The sequence below is a fragment of the Artibeus jamaicensis genome, unplaced genomic scaffold (assembly GCF_021234435.1).
Source record: "Artibeus jamaicensis isolate MK-2021 breed Jamaican fruit bat unplaced genomic scaffold, CSHL_Jam_final contig_797, whole genome shotgun sequence".
In the NCBI taxonomy this organism is placed as follows: Eukaryota; Metazoa; Chordata; class Mammalia; order Chiroptera; family Phyllostomidae; genus Artibeus; species Artibeus jamaicensis.
In genome coordinates this window covers 9,962,004-9,982,519 of record NW_026521977.1, presented here as the reverse complement: position 1 = coordinate 9,982,519, position 20,516 = coordinate 9,962,004, and the positions used below count along the sequence as shown (strand labels likewise).

Genomic DNA, 20,516 nt, shown 5'->3' with positions numbered 1-20,516 from the left:
TTATTCCTAAGTATATGCTATTTCTGATGCTCTTCAATTAGTATTTTTAAGTTTTTAAACTCTTGGCTGCATATATAGCTATTCAGCTGATTTTCGGGGACTGATCATACCCAGCAAATTCATTCAACTTTTATTTTTAATAACCTGTGAATTCTTTTGGATTACCTAAGTACGCATCATCTGTAAGAAAAGACAGTGTAACAGCTTCCTTTCCAATCCCCACAATTGAATTCTCCTGCTTCTTTCCACCAACTAGGGTCTCTACTGAGTTTGAGTGATGAGAGCCGGCACCTTTGTCTGTCTCCTGATCTGCAGGAAAAAATATTCAACATTTTACCATTCAATGCATCTCATACACCATAGTTCTTGGTTTTAAATGTGCCTGATAAATGTGTAAGACGTGTTGATCGCAGCCCGTGAGAAACCCTGAGCAAGCGGCCCAGCCAGGCCACATCGGGTTCCCTGATCCACAGTTTGAGAACATGCTGCTCTCAGCTGCTAAGTGTCGGAGGTCATCAGTTACACAGCTAAGGCGGAAGGGACGTGTGATCCTCCCTTCAACGTCCCACCTATGGTGACGGCAGTAGTGTCATCTGGCAGAAAGGACATGAGCTTCCGAATCAGGCAAACCGAGAAGCCCATTCCTACCCTGTAAGTTATTTAATATCAGTCATCTCGTTTTCCCCTGTAAAATGGAGATAGCGTCTGCTTCTGAGAGGGGCTACGATTACGTGTGATGGGGTGGAATTCTCAGCTCAGTGTCTGGCACGTAGCAAAAATTTAAATGCACAGTTCCCTTTCTTCCTTTTTTTAAAAAAAGCCCACTAGCATCTAGCCTGTTGTGCCCTTCACATATGCTGACCGTATTTCCTAGATGTGATTACAGAATATTGTGCAGCTGTGAGGCAGAACGTGACACAGAAAATCGCGGAAACGTAGGACCCTTCGTTGCTAAGCCATTGTGCGAGCTCCCCTTCGTTTTTTTTGACAGGCGTTAAAAACCACCTGGGCTGAACATCCGGATTCTGCTTCTCCCGCAGTTGGGCCATTGCCGTGTGTTACGATGAGTTAGAGATTTCCTGTCCTTAGCAGTGGAGCCAGCTGCGTGGGATCCATTTCACAGGGAACCCTCCGGCCTCACTTCGGACCAAGCCTTTCAACTTTCTGTTGCTGCTGTCAGAAGTGAATGAATGCTGAGAGGTGATGTCAGCTCCCACTGCCTATGCCATCTCTGCAATAAATGTCAGCTGCAACGTGGATCAGCCCCGAAGAGTAGAGGCAGCCCAGGGGGGCAGGGTCTGGGGTTGGAAGAGCAGGCTGCAACGCCAACCCTCACCTCTTTGCTGAGTCAGTCTTTTTCTCGCAAGCTGGTTGTTTCACCTGTAAACCGTGAGTCAGAGTATTTACCTCCTCAGGGTCACTTTGCAGATTATATTGGGGGATTTAGGAAGCATCTAGCAACTAGTAGGTACTTAATACATTTTAAAAAGGCTTTCTTGTGCCAAGGGGGCAAAGGGCAGGGCAGGCTGGCAGGATGCGGACTCTGCTTGCTCCCCCATGTGTGGTCTGTCCCAGAGCACTGGCCCCACCTAGTGGCCCCTAGGAGCCTGACTCTCGGCCGCCGGGACCTGCTCAACCAGATTTGCATCCCCACAAGATCCCCACGAGCAGCAGTAACTCGGGTGAGAAGTTCTCTGAGAGGCTGTAAGACGATGACGACATCGTGCCTAAGGCGGGTTTGCAGATGTTCTGGGCGCTGCCCCTCTTTGTTGCATCCAAACAAGAATGACACCGACCAAGACTTGCCCTAGCACAGAGAAGCCAAACCACGAATCTGAATAAATAAGCATCAATTTTATTGAATCATGAATAATTTAAGACTGGTACAATCATCAGCTTTATTCTCTATGACGTGGGGCATGATCTCCAGCAGATCATTGGCAAATCCAAAAACCTCATGACAAATGAAAATTAAATAGGGAGACAGGGCGGGCAAGGAGGGCGGGGAGGGAGGATGGAAACATACCGTACACAAAATACTCGATTCCTAGTTTTCTCTTTAAAAATGGCTAGAAAAAATTCAGCAAAATGCAGCACTTTGATCCATTATTTACAATTTCTATGTTACAATGAAAAAATGTACATCTTATAGAACATATTTCATAAATTGCTCTGCTGGCAAACAACTAGATCAAAACAGCAAACCTCCCGTTTAATATCCACAAAGTTGGACTATTTTTTCTTTTTGTGGTAGATTCGCCATGATCAAATTTGAATACACAGAATTCTGAAGTTTAGAGCATCCACAATTAAATAAAAAATGTTCCCAAGGTACAACAAAGGTATAGGCAAATCTCTATTCCTTGCCCCGCCCCTATCCCACCCCAAACCTTGAATTAAAAGATATTCCCATCTCATTTATGGCCTGTATAATTCTTGGCAGTTTGGGAAGAAAATTTTGGCTTCCATTGGTAACTCAACATAAATGTTGCATAGAATTCCATACATTTCAAAATTAGCCTAACTGTAGAAAAAGGCAAAATGGAAGCATTTCAGACAGAGCCCTAAATGAGTACAAAGTCACTTTCTCAAAGGTGAGTGACACCGATAAAGTAAAATATGACCAAGAGGAGAAATGTGCACATCAGACAACCCTGCTTCCCACAATGTTAGGAGGGCCACTGAGTCGTGAATCACACAAGGGTCACACTACTGGGAATCACTGTTCGCTAGTTGGGCAGCACCAGGGACAGAGGTCTCGGTTCTAAGCCTGGACCCAGTGGGAGGGAAGTCTGTGGGAGAGGGAAGAGAAAGAGAGGGTGTTGCTTAAAAAGGAAGAAAAAAAAAGAAGAGTTTCAAACAACACTGACAGGCGTCTACTCACAAGGTGACTGGGAAAACTGCCTGCAAGGAGAAGTCAATTTCGCCTCCTCCCAAATTCACAGTATGAGTGCCAGGTCATCGCAGGGGGCTAGACCGAGAAGGACCACTCTGCAGGTCTACCAGAAGGCTCAGGGGTCGGCCCGTGGCCACAGGCCAAATGCATGGGTTTGAAAAATGTATGGAAAACCAATCAGGACAGGACACACTCACACAGCCCGATGACTAATGAAGGCTTCGCAGAAGAGAGCCTGAGTCTACTGAGACAAAAACAGGGATGGTGTCCAGAGGTTTTCTATTTACCAGTTAGTGGGACAAATTCCCTTTTTCCTCTGGAGGAGGAACGCGGTGTCATCCAATGGGACGGGAGCAGGCGCAGGTCTAGCTCTTGTGGTAACAAGAAAACACAGAAATACCCCTTCATGTACAGAAATGTGAAGATGGAAGAAAGCCCCTGATCTTAACAGAGACTCCCCCACTGGGGTCAAACAAGATTCTCCTGTAGAAACAAACAACGGACAGACTCGCCACACTCTGTAAAGAAAACACCAGCGTGGTGAAGACACCGAGTAGCATGGCCATGTCCGCAATGCCGTGGGGACTAGACTTGTAGGAGCTGTGCCTGGGCGTCAGCTGGAGACTGCTAAAAACCTAAAAAAAAAAAATGAATTCTTTTCCTTTTTCCCACAGTCACACACCCACACAAATGAGTCCTTCGGATGAGACAGAAGTCACAGCAACTTGAGTTCTCCTGATGAGTAGATGATTTTTTAGCCCTGTGTGCTCTGACGGGAAAATTAAAACAAAAAACAAAAAAAAACAGACCCCAGACAGGCGTGACACTCATTCATGAACACGGTTCGTACAAAACCAGTAAGGCATCGCTTTGGGAAGGTCAGCACCCAAGAGGCCAGGCAAAAGGCTCGCCCGGATGGAGGCTGGGGCGGGGCTTCCGGGAGGGCGTGGCTGCCACCCCCTTGTTGGGTTGCATCGCGTTGGTCAGAAGAAAAGTGCAAGTCTTTCTCGAGGTGACCTCCCCACCCCACCTGAGGTTGGGGCTGGAACGCTTGGGGTGTCGACGTGCGTTCCAAAGCCTTGAGGACGAGAAGGAAAGGCAAGATCCCAGCGCACCCGCAGGTCGAGGACGGGGCCCTGGCCCACTTCACGGGACGCAGCTGCTGCAGCTGCAGCCGCCGCAGGAGGCAAGTGTGTCGATCTGTGAGGATGGACAACTGAAAACCGCAACTCAGCAGGACCAAACCGGGCTTTCACCGAAGGATTGATTCTGACACGGGGGAAGGGGAACATCTTCAAAATCAAAGAGTCAGAAAGGGAGGAACTCCACCTCATTCTCAAAGGGGTCATCCGTTCTCCAAAGCAGACCGGCTCCCGCTGCACACAGTGTTGGCAGAGGAAAAACCTGATTCACTTCTCTCTGGGGAGCAGACAGACAGGGCCGTCTGCAGGGCTGCACCTCCACGGGGCACATCCTCCCTCGGCAGTTGGCTCGGGCGCTGCGGAGGCTGCAGGCTGCCAGGTCTGAACGGGGTGGCCGGGCTGAAACGGGCCGAACACCTCTGGGCGAGGAGAGCACCATTTAGAGAACAAAACAATACAGAAAAAGCACAAGTTGTTATTTTTTTTCCTAAGGCTTCCCTGTGTCATAGCTCTGCCGTTTATTGTGGAACCAAAGCAAATGCCGAGTTAGCACCAGTTCTCCGAGGCGGCCGGAGTGGACGCAGGGGTGCGCAGGGGTGCCGGGGGTGGGGTGGGGGGTGGCCCAGACCCGGTCTGTGGGACCTGCACAGAGGGGAAGCTGTGCCGTCTGCATTTCCAACTTTGCTCCAGTCTCTCTGTTGCCGGACAGCTGGTGGCAGGATGCTGTGTGGTTTCAGAGCTTCGGATGGCGTTTTCATGTTTAACCCTTTTCCTTTCAGCAGTGATGATCCTTTCCCGAGAGGCATCTTCAGTGTCTTAGGGAAGTCACAGCAACAAGGCAAAAACAATACTTAAAATAAAACCGAAGACAGTGCAGCTCTCACTGTGGAAGGAAGCAGTCCCAAGGCGGCCGGCCCGGGATGCCTGCACCCAGGTCAAGGCTGGGGGACGAGGGGTCTTAGTGTCCCTGCAGCACTCACGCTGCGGCCAGGGCTGGCTCAGGAGGGCATCTTCAGGGTGATGTAGGTGGAGTGGGACGAGGAGGAGGAGGAGGGGAAGGGAGAGGGGGAGGATGAGGAGGAGGAGGAGGGCAGGCTCCAGGGCCAGGCCCCCGTCACAGAGTGGACTCCAGGGACGAGTCCAGGATGTCATCGTGGTGGCTGTTGCTGTTGGAGTCGCTGTCGTAGCTCTGTGGGCTGGAGTAGTTGGCCGCTTCCTGCAGCCGCATCAGCATGTTCATCTGCAAAGAACGCAGAGGGTGAGCAGCTTCCTGTCCAGATCACCACCCACTGCTGGCCTCTAGCAAGCTCACGCCTCCTTCTCCAGACTCACCTTGGGACTGCAGCCCACAGCGGGGATGGTAGACAAGAGCACGGGCTCTGGGCCAGGCTTCCACGGTTCAAATCCTGCTGCACCACTTACTAGCTAGCTGCATGACCTTGGACAAGTTCCTGAACCTCTCTGTGTCTCAATGTCTTCACTGGTCAAACAAATGTGAGTAACAGTTGTACCTGCCCTACAACATTATGGCGCGGATTGAGTTAACATATGCAGAGCCCTGAAAACAACACGGAAAGTCCCCGATAATCCCGATACTTATTTTTACTTGGGAGGGGCACACCCTAGCTGAGCCTCAGTAAAGGGCAGCCGAGCCTCCCTCCTTCCGGAATGCGTTCATCAGCACCCTGACTTCCAGGGCCCAGGGCTCCCTCTTTGGTGAGCACAAGCTCATCTGTGCACCAGCTGCCACCCAGGCCTTCACGGGGAGGGCAGGGACAGCGCCAGGAGCAAGCAGAGCCACAGGATCAGAGGCCTGGAGCCCGACTCAGGAGTCTGGACAAAGCGCCTCATGTATCTGACCACCAGTTCCTTGTGTCTAGACTAGAGAGAACAGCGGCCCCTATGCCCCAGGGCTGAAGGAGGAGACGAAATGACATCATGTGTATCGGGCCCCGAGAATGGGGCCTGGCACAATGTAAGTGCTCAATAAATGTGATCTGCTGCTGTCATCATCATCATCATGTTCGAGAGTTTAAAGGGTGCACTTCAATCTTCCCTGACCTTCTCTATTGTTACGTGTTCGGGAGTGGAGATGGGGAACTAAAAACTACTTTTACTTTATCTCTAATTATACATTGTGTGTATATGTAGTTTATATTTTATCTAGCAAGTAAAAGAGGAAGATAGAGTCTCCCCAAGCTAAGGCCTAGACTTGGTGCTGTGGGCAGGAAAGCCAGCTGCCCCCCCAGATGCCCAGCAGTCCCCCTGGGTGAGCCCGGTGTCCATGATGGGGGGGCACAGAAATGCAGAGACCAACCCTCTGCAGCCGAGGTTACGTATTCACTCGTCAGCGTCCCTGGGACACCCACGGCGCGTGGTCTGGGACACTCACGGGTTGAGTCCTGCCCTCTCGGAGGTCTTGGCCTCACACACGGAGAGGCTAATGAACACAAGGGCTGTTGTAACACGAGACCAGTGGCCCCGGGCAGCGAGCACAGACTTGGGAGAAACACTGAACGTCCAGCGTGGTAAGTAGGGGTGGCTGATGGACGCATTCACTTCTGGAGGCCTGGGGTTGGAAGGAGCCTTCCGTGTAGCTGTTCTCAGAATCCCAGGTTTACCTAAATGCCTTCTGTATTCAATCAGTGAGACGAATATTCCTGGTCCAGAAAAGAGTGCCTGGGAACATGCCAGCCACCACACATCCTATTTTCCTATAGGACCTCGTGAGCTTGCATCCACAAAAATACTGTCATGACTGGAGATCAGCAGTGGTTCATGTCAGAAAGACCTTTTTAAAGTTTGATAAACACTGCAAATTAGATTGTGTATCGTAACACACACAAAAAAGTCCATTTAAAATACTGTTCCTGTTAAAAAAAGTCTCAGCAGAAGCACAGCGCCACCCCAGCAGTCATCAGGGCAGCAGATGGCCAAAGCAGCTACTGCTGTTTTTAAATCGAGCAAAGCCATTGGTCAGCAGGGAGCGGACAGCGACTGGTCGTCTTTTAATCCCGCTGCATCTCTCCCGAACCTCTTCTGTCACACTAGGTGATGCGAGTGACGGTCTCTGACGGGCTTTTCCTTTTGCCTTAGTTGCCGGGGGAGCTCAGGGCTCCACATTAGGCACGATGGTAGTGTTTAACCATGGCAGGCTCTGCTGTGTTTGCTCCCACTGCATTTCATGGGCTTTTGCTTTGTTAGGTCTAATTTTGCAGCATGACTGTGCCTATGCCTTATATTAACAGAGAGAGTTCAATGGGCCTTTGAATAAATGACACCCTTTTGTGATAATACCGATGACATGCCACAGGCCCTTAATTCTTACTTATGTCAATGAGCCTGTGGTAACTGATGTACGTGGTTGTATTGCATGTGGTTTCACGTAAAGTCACAGAACCTGTTGATGGTGTTCATTGAGGACTTTCTGAACTATAACTGCAGCGTCACCATCACCGGCCCAGGTTCTTCCTAAAGGGTCCTTGTTCCTTGCAATGGCAGCGTCAGTAAGCAGCTCACACAGTGGCTGAACTCGTCTCACTGGCCACAGGACCCGCACGGAGGCCATCCTGCCTGCCAGCCCCTCCCTGCCTGTGCTGCTGATTGTCTGGCCGGGGCTCGGCTCTGCTCCTTGGCAAACTTGGCCTCTGCTCCGCTGCAAGTGGGAACAGCGGTTGCTGGAGCAGGACTGCACAACAAAGGTGGCCCTGAGGTCAGAGGGCAGGGAGTGGTATAGGAACGACACTTAGAAAAAAAAAAATCAAGTTCTTATCTCTGACCGTCTACCACAAACAACTTCAGAGTGCTTAAAGATTTCAGTGCAAAACTAAAACCATGGAAGATAATATTGGCAAAAGAGTCCCTAATCCTGGAATGAACCCAGCTTCCCAAAGCAAGGACAGGGCTCAGTCACCTCTGTGTTCTCAGCAGGCTTTGCTTCATGCCCAATACACAGTAAGCGCTCAGCGAGGGCCGAGCCGCCCCGGGTGCTGAGCACTCACCAGCGGGTCTCCTTCGGCGTCACTGGGGGGCATCTGCTTGCTCGTGGAGCCCTCCCGAGGCATGGAGTAGCCGTCGAAGCCGACATCCTCAGGCCGCAGCTGCAGCAGGGGGGGCCACTCGTGCTGCTGTGGGCTGGCCGCCCAGGGATAGGTGTCCATCACCCACTTGGCAGGGTCCTCCCAGGGCGCCCGCCTTCCATAGAGCTGAAAGGAGGCAAAGAAGGCAGAGTTAGGAAGGGGCCGAGACTGCTTCTGCAGCCCTGATTTTGCAGCTCTCCGAAAAATTCCCCAACCCAGCACGATGCTCCCCCAACACTGCAACTGCACTTCCAGAACGCCGTCCTGAGGAAGTCAACCAAGGAACTCGTCTAGCCTGACGTGCTAAGACTGAAGGCAGCATGACTCGGGTCCGGAATGCCAGCCCTGGAGTCAGGCTGACCTGGGCTCACACCTCGGCTCTGCCACCAACTCACTGGGTTACTCGCCAACTCGGAGCCTCACCGATCCAATGTGAGGAGTGGTCTCCGGGGGAAAACCCACCACGTGGTCTGAAGCGTCTGCCAACTCCGCTGGGATAAACAGCTCCACAGCGGCCAGTTTCAAACTGCTGACACACTGTCACTGCACACGGAGCCGGACGGAGGTGCTAAGAGCGCACGGGGCAGCCCTGCCTGCTGGCTGCGTGCACCTGCCCGAAGAACTCCTCCCCCAGGATCGGGGGCCAGCCACCGACACCACAGCAGAGGCCACAGAGTTTTGGTAAAACCTCATTTCCTGAAGAGAGTCTGACTCTCTGAGTCCCCTGTGAAGGCGCTGGTCACTTTCAAATCGGCCACCTCTAATCGGTTGGTGCTTCTTCCCCATAGAGTTCCCAAAATTGTCCGTAGTAACTAAAAACAGAAAACTGTAGTATCACTTCATTTTTTAAGACTGCTACCAGGCCTCCATGCTCCTTCACTTAAGCCTTAGTCATAAAAGGATGTTAGTAACTTTAACAGGCAGTTTCAAAAAGAACAAGGACCCAGGCTGCCCACGTCCCGAGGTGAGCCTCTGGACACGAGGGAGCTAAGTGTGGTCCGTACCTTCCTCTCCACCACTCCCGCCACCGTCTTGGTTGACCATGATGTGCCCCAGGGTGAAGAATTACTACCCGAGCTTGCCAAACTCAGGGACGGGCTCAGGGAGGAAAGGGGGCAGAACGCGCCTTCAAGTCTGTCCAACGCCACGCGCCACTGCAGTCTGAGCAGGTGCAGGAGGGCGTGCCCACGGCCAGGACGAGATGCCCCCGCCCTGGGCAGTGCTGCATGAGGCTCTGGAGGGCACCCCTTTTGCCGGGGGCCAGGGGGTACAAAGACTCCCGAACCACAGCGGCTGCAGTGCGGGCTCTAGAGTAGGACCACGCCAGGACCATGGCCTGTCTGTCTGTCCATCTGCTCCCTCTGCCCTCGCAGAACTCCTACCGTTGACGGGAGAGAGGCCGAGGTGCCGACAATAGAGCGGACCTGAGCTCTTACTGACAAAAGCACATCTTTCCAAGTCACAGGCGGCCTCAGCTGGAAAGAACTGGGGTCACTCAAGTCTCCCCCATTACTTACCAGATGAGGAAACTGGGGCCTAAGGAGGAGCCAGTTGGGAAAGGCTATGAAGGACACCTGAATTCAGACCCGGGACCCCAGCCTCCTCGTCTGGGCCTTTCCCCTCTGCAGCCGCCTCCTGACTGCCTACGCCACCTCTGACCTGTGTGCGTGAGTTCCGTCAGGGAAGCTGCCCGCCCTGCAGACGGGCCCAGGCATCTCCCTTCAGTGGTGGCTGCCTCCTCCTCCACTCAAGACAGACACGGCCTCCTATGACCTCACTGTTTTCTCAGACAGGAGCACTGCCCCCCACCAGCCCCCGCCATCTAGCACCCTGGCCCCGTGTGCTGCTAAGCCTTCCTTAACCTGGGGCAGTGCTGAGTCTAGACTGGATTATGTGAAGGCGGCGTGTGCATGTGCACACATGTGTGCATCAGGGAGAGAGGCGGTATGGATGTTTGGGGATATTTACAGTGGAAGAAGGCTGTTCCACTGTTCCACATTAGGAACATTCCTGTAGTTTTTAGAAGTGTCTCCCTCCAACAGCCTTCCCTCTGCAACTGGCTTGCTCTTCCCAAGCCAGACTTCACACAGGGGAGGCTGTACTAAGGCCCATGCCTGACAGCTACTGTTTCTGTCTCCATCCGCCAGCCTGGAGGGGACAGTCAGGGTTGCAAGCTAAGGCAGGCTGGAACCCAGAGATCATCGAGTCTTTACACAGAATCTTGCCCAGTGGCTTTCAAATATGTGATAGAGCATCCTACACGCCTCCCCTCCCCTCTGCCAGGGGGACAGAGGTCCTTCAAATTATTCTGTAGACTAGACACTTTGGCAAGTGCTTGCGACAACAGCTCCAAAGGGGAACAGGGCTGAGGGCTGATTCATCAGACAAATGTGCAGCAGGCAAATGCTAACACCATCTGCAAGAGCAGGAAATATTTTTACAAGCCTCCGTACTTGCTGCTGGCCATGTTCAAGTCTAGGTGATGAATAGCTGGGTGAGTACCATGGCAAGTAAAAGAAATATTATGAATCTCGTTGGCCCCAGCGCAGAGCCCTGTGGCAGCTCTAAGCAGCAGCAGAGACAGTTGGATAGACAGACAGACAAATAGGACATCCATGCATACCACAGCAGAGAGGAGCCTGGCATTCCCACTGGGTCAGGAGCAGGGAGCCAACACATTAGCAACTAACACCTGGGCCACCATGAGCCTCTGCCTCTGTGGGATGCACGTGTGTAGCACACACGAGGAACCAAGACACATTCAGGAAGAGCCTCTAGGCAGCTACACCCCCACCTGCCACACATACTCTTGGGAAAAGACTCTGCAGTCAAAACTTGCAAAGACATCTGGTATCCACTAGGGGGCGCTGCCACAATTCTTCCAGAAAGGATGGTGTCTGGTGGAGGGGCTGTCTTGGGAGTCCCTGATAGGCCTGATCTCAGCAGGGTCTCTCTGTGGCCCCAACCTCTTCTGAACTTACAAACTCGGCCAAGGGCTTGCCTCCTTCCTGCCACAGGGCGCTGCCTCAATGCCCACTCTACTCACCCAGCAGGGCTGGGTGAGGAGTAAACGGCCCCACATGGTGCTCTGCACACAGTGAGCATAGAATCAAGGTGATGTGAGGAGAGTAGGGCATTTTAAACTTTTTTTAAAAGAAAAGAATCCTTTTATCAAATAAAATCTGATGTAGAGCTCTGCTACATGAACCACAATACCTGGTTCCCTGAACCACCCGAGATTTCTGGGTGCAGTTATTTTATGGGGTTCCCTTAGGGCCACCAGAAGTCACCATGGTGTCAGCTGGCCTGGGCTCCCCCACTGGCTCATCACATCCCAGTGAGTCAACGCGGGCACGGGCTGAAGCCGCTGTGGGCCTCGGTCTCCCTGTCTGTAAGGCGTGTTCCGAGTTGTGGAAACCACACGAGATCATGCAGGTCAGGCCCCCAGCTCAGTGCCTGGCGAGTAGCTGGCCCTCAGAAAACGTCAGCAAACTTTCCTACAAAACCAGAGGCTCAGGAAGAACACACTGGGTTTCCCGGGGACTCAGCAGATGCTGTGGCGTCTCCGGGTTCATCAGCGTGATGAGTCACAGGTTTGAGGCAGGGCGGCGCATTCCTGAGCAACCTGGTAAAACGCTAACTCCGGCTGCCAACCCTGGTTGCTCCCACACTCCCGAAAGACTGTTCTTCAAATCACCTCGCAGCACAAGGAGGAGATGACTCTTCCTGTCTCAAGCTGAACTAGCGAGTCTCAGGACATGGTGGCATGTCTCTGGTTTCTTGTCCTGTTCAAGTTCCTGTTGTCCTGAGGCCTCTGAAGACTATCAGCGCTGCCTGCACGCTACTGACGAAGCAGTCAAACATTCGTCAGGTTCGGTGAAACGTACAGTAGGGACAAACAGCCGCTGAGGTGGACGGCCACACACGTGAGTGAGGTGCACACCCCTCCACGACCTCCCCAGGCCTGTGACAGCATCTGTGTCTCCACTGCCTGGGACCGCGGGACCGAGGAGCCCTGACACCCCACTGCTCTCCTGGTTTCTGGGCGATTGACCTGCACGTGATGCCTGCTAATTACAAAGTGTGGGTGCCGGGAGCCTACAACTCCTCGGGCTGCCTCCGGGCTCAACAATAAAACTGTGAAAGCTCCGTTTACGGCGGAGCTCCTGCAGCTGGAGCCTGGGCTCAGGGAGGAGCGGCTGTGCGTTTCGGATGCTGCCGGGCTGAGAACCTGGAATTCGGGACAGAGGCCTGGACCCAAATCCCGGATTCTTCCAGGTTTATGTGTATGACCCTGAGCAAGTCACTTACTTTCTTTTGAGATATTACTTTTCTCTTTTGAAGGAGTTTCCAAGTTCCAGGATTAATGCAAGGCCTGAACCAAACAGCAGATATGAGAGTACTTCGTCAACAGTGAAGCGCCACACACACACACACACGTGCTCCACCACTTTGCTCTCACGGTGCCAGGCACGCTGCAGCCAGGGTTCAGCCTTGCAACGCTCCTCTGTGGCAGAGCACCGTTATTCTCCTTTCCTATCGGTGAGGGCACTGTGGCACCGAGAGGCCGAACGACTTGCCTGGGGTCACACAGCTAAGTGGCAGAGCCACAGGTACAGCCAAGGGTGCCTGCCCCCCCTACTCTGTGCTACACGGACAGCCTCACAGGTGAGGGGTTGTCACCTCGTGTCAGTAGGAATCTGAAGGAGAAGGTGAACTCAGCTCATCCGGTCACTGGTAACAGTCTCTCTCCACACTCTCCCCCCGCCCCCACCCCGGTGCTGAGCAGGCTGGCGGGTGGTCGTTCTCACCTGGAGTCCTTCTCTGACAGCTTCCAGGAGATAGGGGATAATTGAGTAGTTCCACAGGTCGGTGAACCACACCCTGGAGCCGTCCACGTCGATGGGGCAGGACAGGAAGAGCCGGGGGCCTGGGGGCCACAATGAAAACCAGTCAGAACTCAACTGGGGAGCAGGGTCAGGAGAAGCCACGGTCCCGGGTGTTCTGAGTGACAGCAGAAATTCCAGCTGCCGGGCGGTGGGCACAGAGCAGGACACTCGGCTCTACAACCCCGCCCTCGGACCTCTTGCCCAGGACATCACCCCCAAGGGAGGAAAGGCTTTCTGGAGAAAGACGTTCATTGTGGTGTTATTAATCCAAACCTTTGAAAATGCAAACATGAATGTCCAAGAGAACAGAAATGGTTAAGCGCATGTTCAATTATTTTTCAGCCTTTAGAAATAATTACAACACCGGAATGGCATCACAGAAAGCCCATGAGATAACGTGAGGTGAAAAATGAAAGAACACACTGTAGGTATATTATAATGGCAGCCGCATATAGTATTTATGTATGAACAAGGACAAAAAAAAAGCTCAAATTAAAATACTTATGTCCGAGTGGAGGGGTGATCAATGACCCTTTTGTCCTCTGTTCTAAATCTTTAGACTTCAGGAATGTCGGTGACATTTCATTCTATTTTCAAAGCACAGCATGTCCCACTCAGTGGGTGGCTTTCACCTGGGGGAGCCTTGGCGTGGGCGAGTCACTGGGCCAGGTGGTTCCCGCATCCACCCAGGCCGGGTGCATCTCACTGCTGATCAGCCCAGCACAATGGGCAGGGTGAGAGGGCAGAGACACAGCACCGGGACATGGGGCAGGGGGTCTGGGGTCTGTCTTGTCCCTCTGCCTCCTTCTCTAACCACGTGAACAGCACAGAGTCCAGCTGCCTGGAGCCTGCAAAGCGCTGTCCCAGCCAGGGCCTCAGAACAGACTTGAGGAGGCCCGAGCCCAGGACCTCCCGCTAGCCAGCCCGCCCACCTACTCCCGCCTGGCTTCCCACCTACCTATGGTGACGTCCGAGGAGCTGTGAGCCTCCAGGAAGCGGTTGAGGTGATGCCAGACCTTGGGAATCCAGTCGATGATTTTTACCAGCTCCACGTTCCGCACCCGCCCACTGATCTCCATCTCCATGAGCTTCCGCCTCAGGAAGCGGCCAAGGAAGCCCTTCACGGGCTCCGTGTGGTTGGCGCACAGCACCCACCTGGGGGAGGCCAGGAATGCTTTTCCGTGACTATGGCGGTGATGAAAACAAGCACGAACCTCAAGATTCAGAGCACCTTAGAACTAGAAGGATGGTGTATAAGCTAATACTAAAATAGGACTCACTGTGCAAAACACCACACGTACGCTAACTCACGACTACTCATGGCAGCCCTCTGACATATACACCATCCCCACCCCCATTTTACAGACAGAAATGCTAAGGCACAGACAGACAGGTTACGCAACTTGTCCGAGATCAAACGACAATTTAATAGAAGAGCTAAGACTAGAACCGAGACGGCGCAGCTCCGAAGTCCGAGCTCTAACCACCGAGCTCGCTGTTCCCGTGTCAGGTCCTGTGCTAGACTGTGGAGCAGCAACAACCACCGAGACACTTTTGTCCCAGTTCCCCAGGGTCTCTCAGTCTTGTGGAGGGAGCAGATAAGCAAATAAAGAAGTGAGACGTGGTAAAACCCGGGAATCAGGGAAGCGGTTGCCGGGGATGAGCCTGGAAGAGTGGGTGGAGCAGCCGCACAGGGAAGGGCAGGAGCGGGGGGAGGGGTGCGGGGTGGGGAGCTTGCTGTAGGGGTTGCCGGGACATGGGAAACAGCGTGGGGTGTTTGGGGAAACTGTCAGAGGTCCAGTGCAACCAGGCTTCACACCTGCCCTGCGGACCCGAGGAGTCTGGATTCTATTCTGCAGGGGGAACCACTGAAGGACATTAAGCCTGGGGTCTATGGTCAGATGTGAATTCCAGGATGCTCACACCAGCTTCCACTGGCCCAGAGGATGCGGGCAGGCCTCCTGGTTAGGAAGTGGGTGCAGTAGCCCCTGGGAGATGATGTGGCAGTGACGGGGGAAGGTGGAGGACCTGAGGCACATTTAGGAGAAAGCCTGGATGAGACGAAGCCACCTGGATGCGGGTGAGCTGTGGTCTCTGTGGCCTGGAGGAGCTCACATTCCCCGATCATGGATCATGACAATCTAGGCCCACTGTCCCAGATGTCCCTCAGAGAAGCCTACAGAGCGGCCAGTGAAAATGAGCCAGGGGTCCCACCCAGAACGGGGCTTCTCAGGCTCCACTAAGGGCTTGGCAGGAGGGGAGGGAGCGGTGGGGTCAGCTGGGGGGCAAAGAGCAGTTAGTGATGTCAGGCAAGCCAGAAGCACACTCAGGTATGGCCGAGTTGGGCAGTCCTTCCCACAGCCCAGCAGGGGGACCCCAAGTGGCGTTGGGGCAAAGGGACACACAGCAGCTGGAACTCAGAGGCCCACAGACTCAGCTCTGAGGGGACTTTCAGAGGCAACAGCTTTCACTGATCCCGGTCACGTGGGCCACTGGTGATGCGCAGGGCAGGCAAGCATGCCCATGGCCCCTGCCCGGAGCCACCTCCCGGACTCCACTACCCCAGGACTTGGAGTCGGAGACCCAGGTTCCAGTCTCAGCTCTTCCACTGACCAGCTGCGTGAACGCACACGAGGCATTTAACTCTCCCAGCCGCAGTCTCCCTACTCGTAGCCTGAGACTGAGAATGTAGCTACGGAGGCTGTGACGAGACACAAGAGTGAAGCTGGGAAAAATGCTCAACGAGATGCCTGGCACAGAAGAGGTACTCAGAAGGTGGCCCCTTACCTGAAGTTGTGGTGAAGCTGCAGGTTGGGAGTAGACGAGGTAGCCTGGTTCATTGTGCCAATGATGTAAGGGCTGCGGGGGCGGGAAGGAGGAGGGGGCTTTGTGAGTCAAAGCCAAGCTTGAGGACCGGGCGCTCGCAGGGGCCTGCAGAGTCTGTGTCTGGGCAGATGGCCGGCTGCCTCCCCTGCCCCCCGCACCGACCCTGACCACACACGTGCCCAGACACCTGAGCAGCACACATCACGTGTGCTCACTCTCCCAGGGACCGCGAGGCCCGGGGCCGGCCTTTACCATTTATGGTCCTTGCAGTTGAGCAGCCCGTTGAAGATCTCGCCCAGAGAGCTGACGTGATGCAGGTTGTCCAGGATGATGACGAGAGGCATGTCCGCAGCGTTGTTCTCGCTGGCACACTGGTCCGCAAGGTTGGACAGGTATTGGCGCAATTCCTGCAAAGCCCGGGGGAAGAACAAGGGTGAGTGCACTCAGTGCAGATGCACTCGCTCAGAGCCGTCCCTTCGCCCAGGCCAACAGAGCGGGACAGGCTCTCACAGGCCGAGTGCCTGCCACTGCAGAGGGTCACCTTGGGGGATGGGGCAGATGGGGGGGGGAAGGCCTGGGCCCCACCTTCTGATGCTCACCAGGTAACAGGAAATCTCAGCCCAGGGCAGGAGCGCAGCACCACCGAGGGTGCCCAGCCTGTTTCTATGTTCCTGCCCCACCACTTCTCTGGAAGCGTTGTCATTTTTCTTGGCTATTTATTATGCCAGCCTCCCAGGAAGCTCCCAGGGGCAGCTGCCTTACTCGCCTCTGTATAAGCTATGGAGTCCTATACAAGGTGCTCTTCCGCACACCTGCCATTTTTACAGGAGCCCTCAATGAGTGATAAAGCAGAGCCCCCTCCACACACACACACCTGAGAACCGCTGGTCGGCGCTGGGGCAAGTAGCCAGCAACAGCGCAAAGGAGACAGTCTGCATGTACAAGGGCCTGGGGAGGCCTGGTTTAAAGGGTAAGCTTTGGACGGAACTGAAGAACGGCTGGGGCTCTGGCAGGCACTGGGGCCAGAACACAGCCCAGCTGGGTGAAGGCCTGTGCAGCAGGGAAGGAAGAGGAAGACTAGTGGTGCGGGGGGTCAGAGGCTAAAATGCTGAGTAAGGGACCAGCCAGAGGACCCAGGGTGACTGCCTGGTAACATCACCACCATCGTGACAGGTGGTACGACCTAGAGCCTGCCTGGCACAGCTCCAGCACCTGCCACAGATTCTGTGGCCCACAGCAACCCTTTGTGGTGGGTACTGCGATTAGCTCCCTTTTAAAGAGAGGGAAGCTGAGGCACTGCCCAGTCAGGCAACTGGCCTCAGGCTGTCCAGAGGACAGGCGGGGCTGGAGTCAGACTCAGGGCGTGTTCAGTGTGCTCCCGACACCGGACTGTCCGGCATGCGAGCTACGTCCTCACCCCCACCCCGCAAACCCAGGTCTTTCCTGTAAGTCAAAATGCAGCTTGTGAGCAATAGAGAAAGCCCAACTATTTAAGTTACTAGTGATTTTTCCTTCTTTTAGCCCCTTTCCAACTGGGTTCTTGGCCTCGGCGTTGTAAGGACAGAGCTCCTGGGACTAGCTCCCTTACTGTCTTCGGGGTGAGGCTGGGGAGCTGTCCCCTGTGCCGGGGCACGAGGCGCCCCACCAAGGGGCCCTGGAGAGAAGGCCCTCCCTCGGCTCACGCACACGGAGGCTCTCGATGTGGGGGCTCGGACCACTTCTCTCCAGTCCTGTCCCCACATCACAGTCGCTGGGGAAGCTTGTGAATGGCACCCATTCCCCACCCACACAACCTACAAGACAGGTCGTCTGGGAATGAGCTGTAGGAATCCCCGCCATTCCCGATTCACCACTGACTCTCCGATCCCTATGCAGGGGGCACCCAGGGGCATTGCCCACGAGCTCCACTGTGCGAATGACAAACAGGTGTGAGAAACCCTTCCCAACCCTGAGCTGGGCCAACAGCTGGGCCTACAGATGCTCCCTGTGAAGCAGGGTCAAGCCTATGTGCTGGCTCCAGAGTCCCAGGCTTCGACTGGAGCCCGAGTCCACTTCCCAGTTCCATCTGAGTGGCCTCAGACACGTGACCACCTGCCTCCGGCCTCAATTTCCCCCTCTGTGAAACGGAGATAGCAGCGACAATTCCCTGAATGGTGAATCGCTTCGAGGGGGCCGGTCGGCTGTCATGGGGCAAGCAGTGTGTCAATGTGAGCTGTTGTCATTTGCGTCAAAAAAAATGTTTCCTTTGGGAAAAACAATAGCACTGCCAGGCACATGATAAATCATTGATAAACTGAAGGGGATGCATGTGGGGTGATCTAAAGAGCTATGCACATGCGAATTGGTGGGGAAGTAAGAAATGAACTGGATTGACTTACAGTGGGAAGTTCAGGGACAAAGCCTTGCTTCCTGCTAGCCCCAGTCTGACCTTCCTCACAGGGCTTGTCTAACCCCCCCAAGGTGAGCATGTAGAAAATGCTGCTTCACCAACAGTTCTGAAAGGGTCAGAAAGTGACCCGTGGCTGGGCAGCAGCCTCTGAAAGAACTCCTCCTCACCTTGCTGGACTTGTGGTCCACGTTGAAGGTGGCGATGACCCCGTCTGTCAGCTCCCGTCCCTCCCGAAGCACCAGGTACTCTGACAGCCTGTTGGCCAGGTAGGTTTTCCCGGTGCCGCTGGGGCCGGAGAGAATGATCCGCCGGTGTTCCACCAGCAGGGAGACGTAGCGCTGCAGGATGGGCTTGGGGATCAGAGACTCGAACACCAGCGCGTCCAGGCTGTTTTCTGCGAGCCCTGTGTTTGAGAGATAGAACATGTGAAGCCCTGTAGAAAGACGAGTTCTGTGCTTGCCCAGCTGGGACTGCTATGACCGGAGCCCAGCCCTTTCCCAGGCAGCGCGCTCGCCCGAGGCCCCCGGTGCACACACGGGAGCTGTGAGCAAACCGCCGCTGCTTCCTGCTCCGGCCTGGCTGACTTTCACATACAAGCCCTGGGTCCACACCTGTCCTCTGCACAGTTCCTAAAACTCTGGGCTCTGCTCGTCTGTCTGGCTTTGCCATACCGGCAGCGTTTGCCCAAACCAAACCCCAGTCTCCCATGCCTGCCAGCACCCGAGGGTTCCTTCCTCACCTGTTCTCTCCTGTGTGCCCAGTGCCACTGCTTCCCACGCTCACACACGCCATGAAGGTAATGACAAATGCGAAGCAAGGCCGTTTGACGGGGGTGTGAATCCTGGCACATCCAGGCTGAAATGCTGCCTCCCTCTCGGACTCAACAACATCAAGAGGAAACTCATCTCCCCCTTTTCCTCCCTGGGACTCCATTAATCAGGCTGCTGGCTTTAACGGAGCTAGGTTCTTGATAGCATGTCCAAGAGAAGATGTGTGCAAGTTCTTGTTCAAAAACCTAAGGTAATTCTGTTAAAAACTCACCTCAAGAAAGCTAGTATATGCTGATAAAAAAATAAACTGAAGAACATTTATTGTTTTAAAAATTGCATCGTCCACATAATACTGCAGACAGACTCCCATAACGCATTTATATGCTTGTTTCTAATCCTGCCCCAACCAAGAAGAGCCGCTAAATACAGACACTGTTCCAGAGTGACCACAGCAAACGTTCTGAAATGACTCACATTCTAGGCATGGGCCTGAGACTTTCCGGTATTGAGTTCAATACAGACCATGCTGGCTCAAACCTTGATGCAAAGCATGGAGCGCAGGGTCACTACTCTAAACTAACGACATCAGGAGAAAAGCACTAGAACGTTTCTCTATGCACACGTGTTGCTGCTTCAGTTGTTTGTTACACCCCAGCCCCGGAGTGACTGTTTTGCAGACAAACTCACTTGAGAGGCCAAGTCACCCCGCCTGCCCCTGTCCCAGTACCACTGAAGTAAACCATCTTGCAGCTCACAAACCTTCCAGCTTAAACCCTTGAGTGGTTTTTAGTGCCTTGAGGGTGTATATTTCAAGTACTTTGGGAACATGGGAGAGTTGGGTATCAGAAAACAAGAAACCTAGGCTGGTCCCTGGAGATGTTAAGACAAGACGAGGAGCCGGCAGCAGCAACAGACGGGGCCCCGTGGTGGGAGGCATGTTCCACCGGGGCCAACGGTCCGTCACTGTTTCTGCAGAGGTCTGGTCTGGTCTCAGCGACGGTCACTCCTTCTACCCCCAGTGTTTGCAGTGCTTCCCTGCAAGTGACAACATGCGCTCGCCGGCAGGGACAAAACAACTGGAGCCCGTAACCTCTGAGGCTTTTCCTGAGCAGGTACACGTAGCGGGCTGTTTTGGTGTCCCTGGTACCCTTTCCACCTTCGCTTCACAGGACGCTTTCTTCTCGTGGGAGCTCACTCCAGGTGGTTTACATATGGCTCGCCCAGCACCTTCATCCGCCTCAGGTGAGGGCTCAGGACCGCGCCGAACCCAAGCCTCTCCTTGGTCACGGTGACTGGTGGAGCAACATGTTTTGATTCATGGCAGGTGGCAGAACCACCACAGAGAATTTCCTCACACTCTTCCAGAAAGACGATCTCTTTCTTTTAGGTTCCTAGTGCTTAGAAAGGTGAACCGGGGCCACCACGGCCATTTCATGTGCAGGGAGCTCAGGAAAGAAGAGCAGCCGGAGGAGGCTTGGTCCGGAAGGCGCTGGTATGGCCCCTGAATCCTGCTGTGTTTGATACC

At 54.0% G+C, this 20,516-nt stretch overlaps 1 protein-coding gene across 2 annotated transcripts in view; it reads right to left on the bottom strand.

The window, feature by feature from the left end:
- Window positions 1-1,833: 1,833 nt before the first annotated feature.
- Window positions 1,834-20,516, bottom strand: part of NAV2 (neuron navigator 2) — a 362,959-nt gene continuing 344,276 nt past the window's right edge. For both annotated transcript variants that reach the window (XM_053673061.1, XM_037150498.2), the window contains 7 exons: window positions 18,389-18,624; window positions 16,085-16,239; window positions 15,794-15,865; window positions 13,965-14,161; window positions 12,929-13,047; window positions 8,040-8,243; window positions 1,834-5,278 (listed from right to left, as the gene is read on the bottom strand). In XM_053673061.1, coding sequence (XP_053529036.1) covers window positions 5,153-5,278; window positions 8,040-8,243; window positions 12,929-13,047; window positions 13,965-14,161; window positions 15,794-15,865; window positions 16,085-16,239; window positions 18,389-18,624 — 1,109 coding nt within the window. In that variant the 3' untranslated portion in view covers window positions 1,834-5,152. The remainder of the gene's footprint in view (window positions 5,279-8,039; window positions 8,244-12,928; window positions 13,048-13,964; window positions 14,162-15,793; window positions 15,866-16,084; window positions 16,240-18,388; window positions 18,625-20,516) is intronic.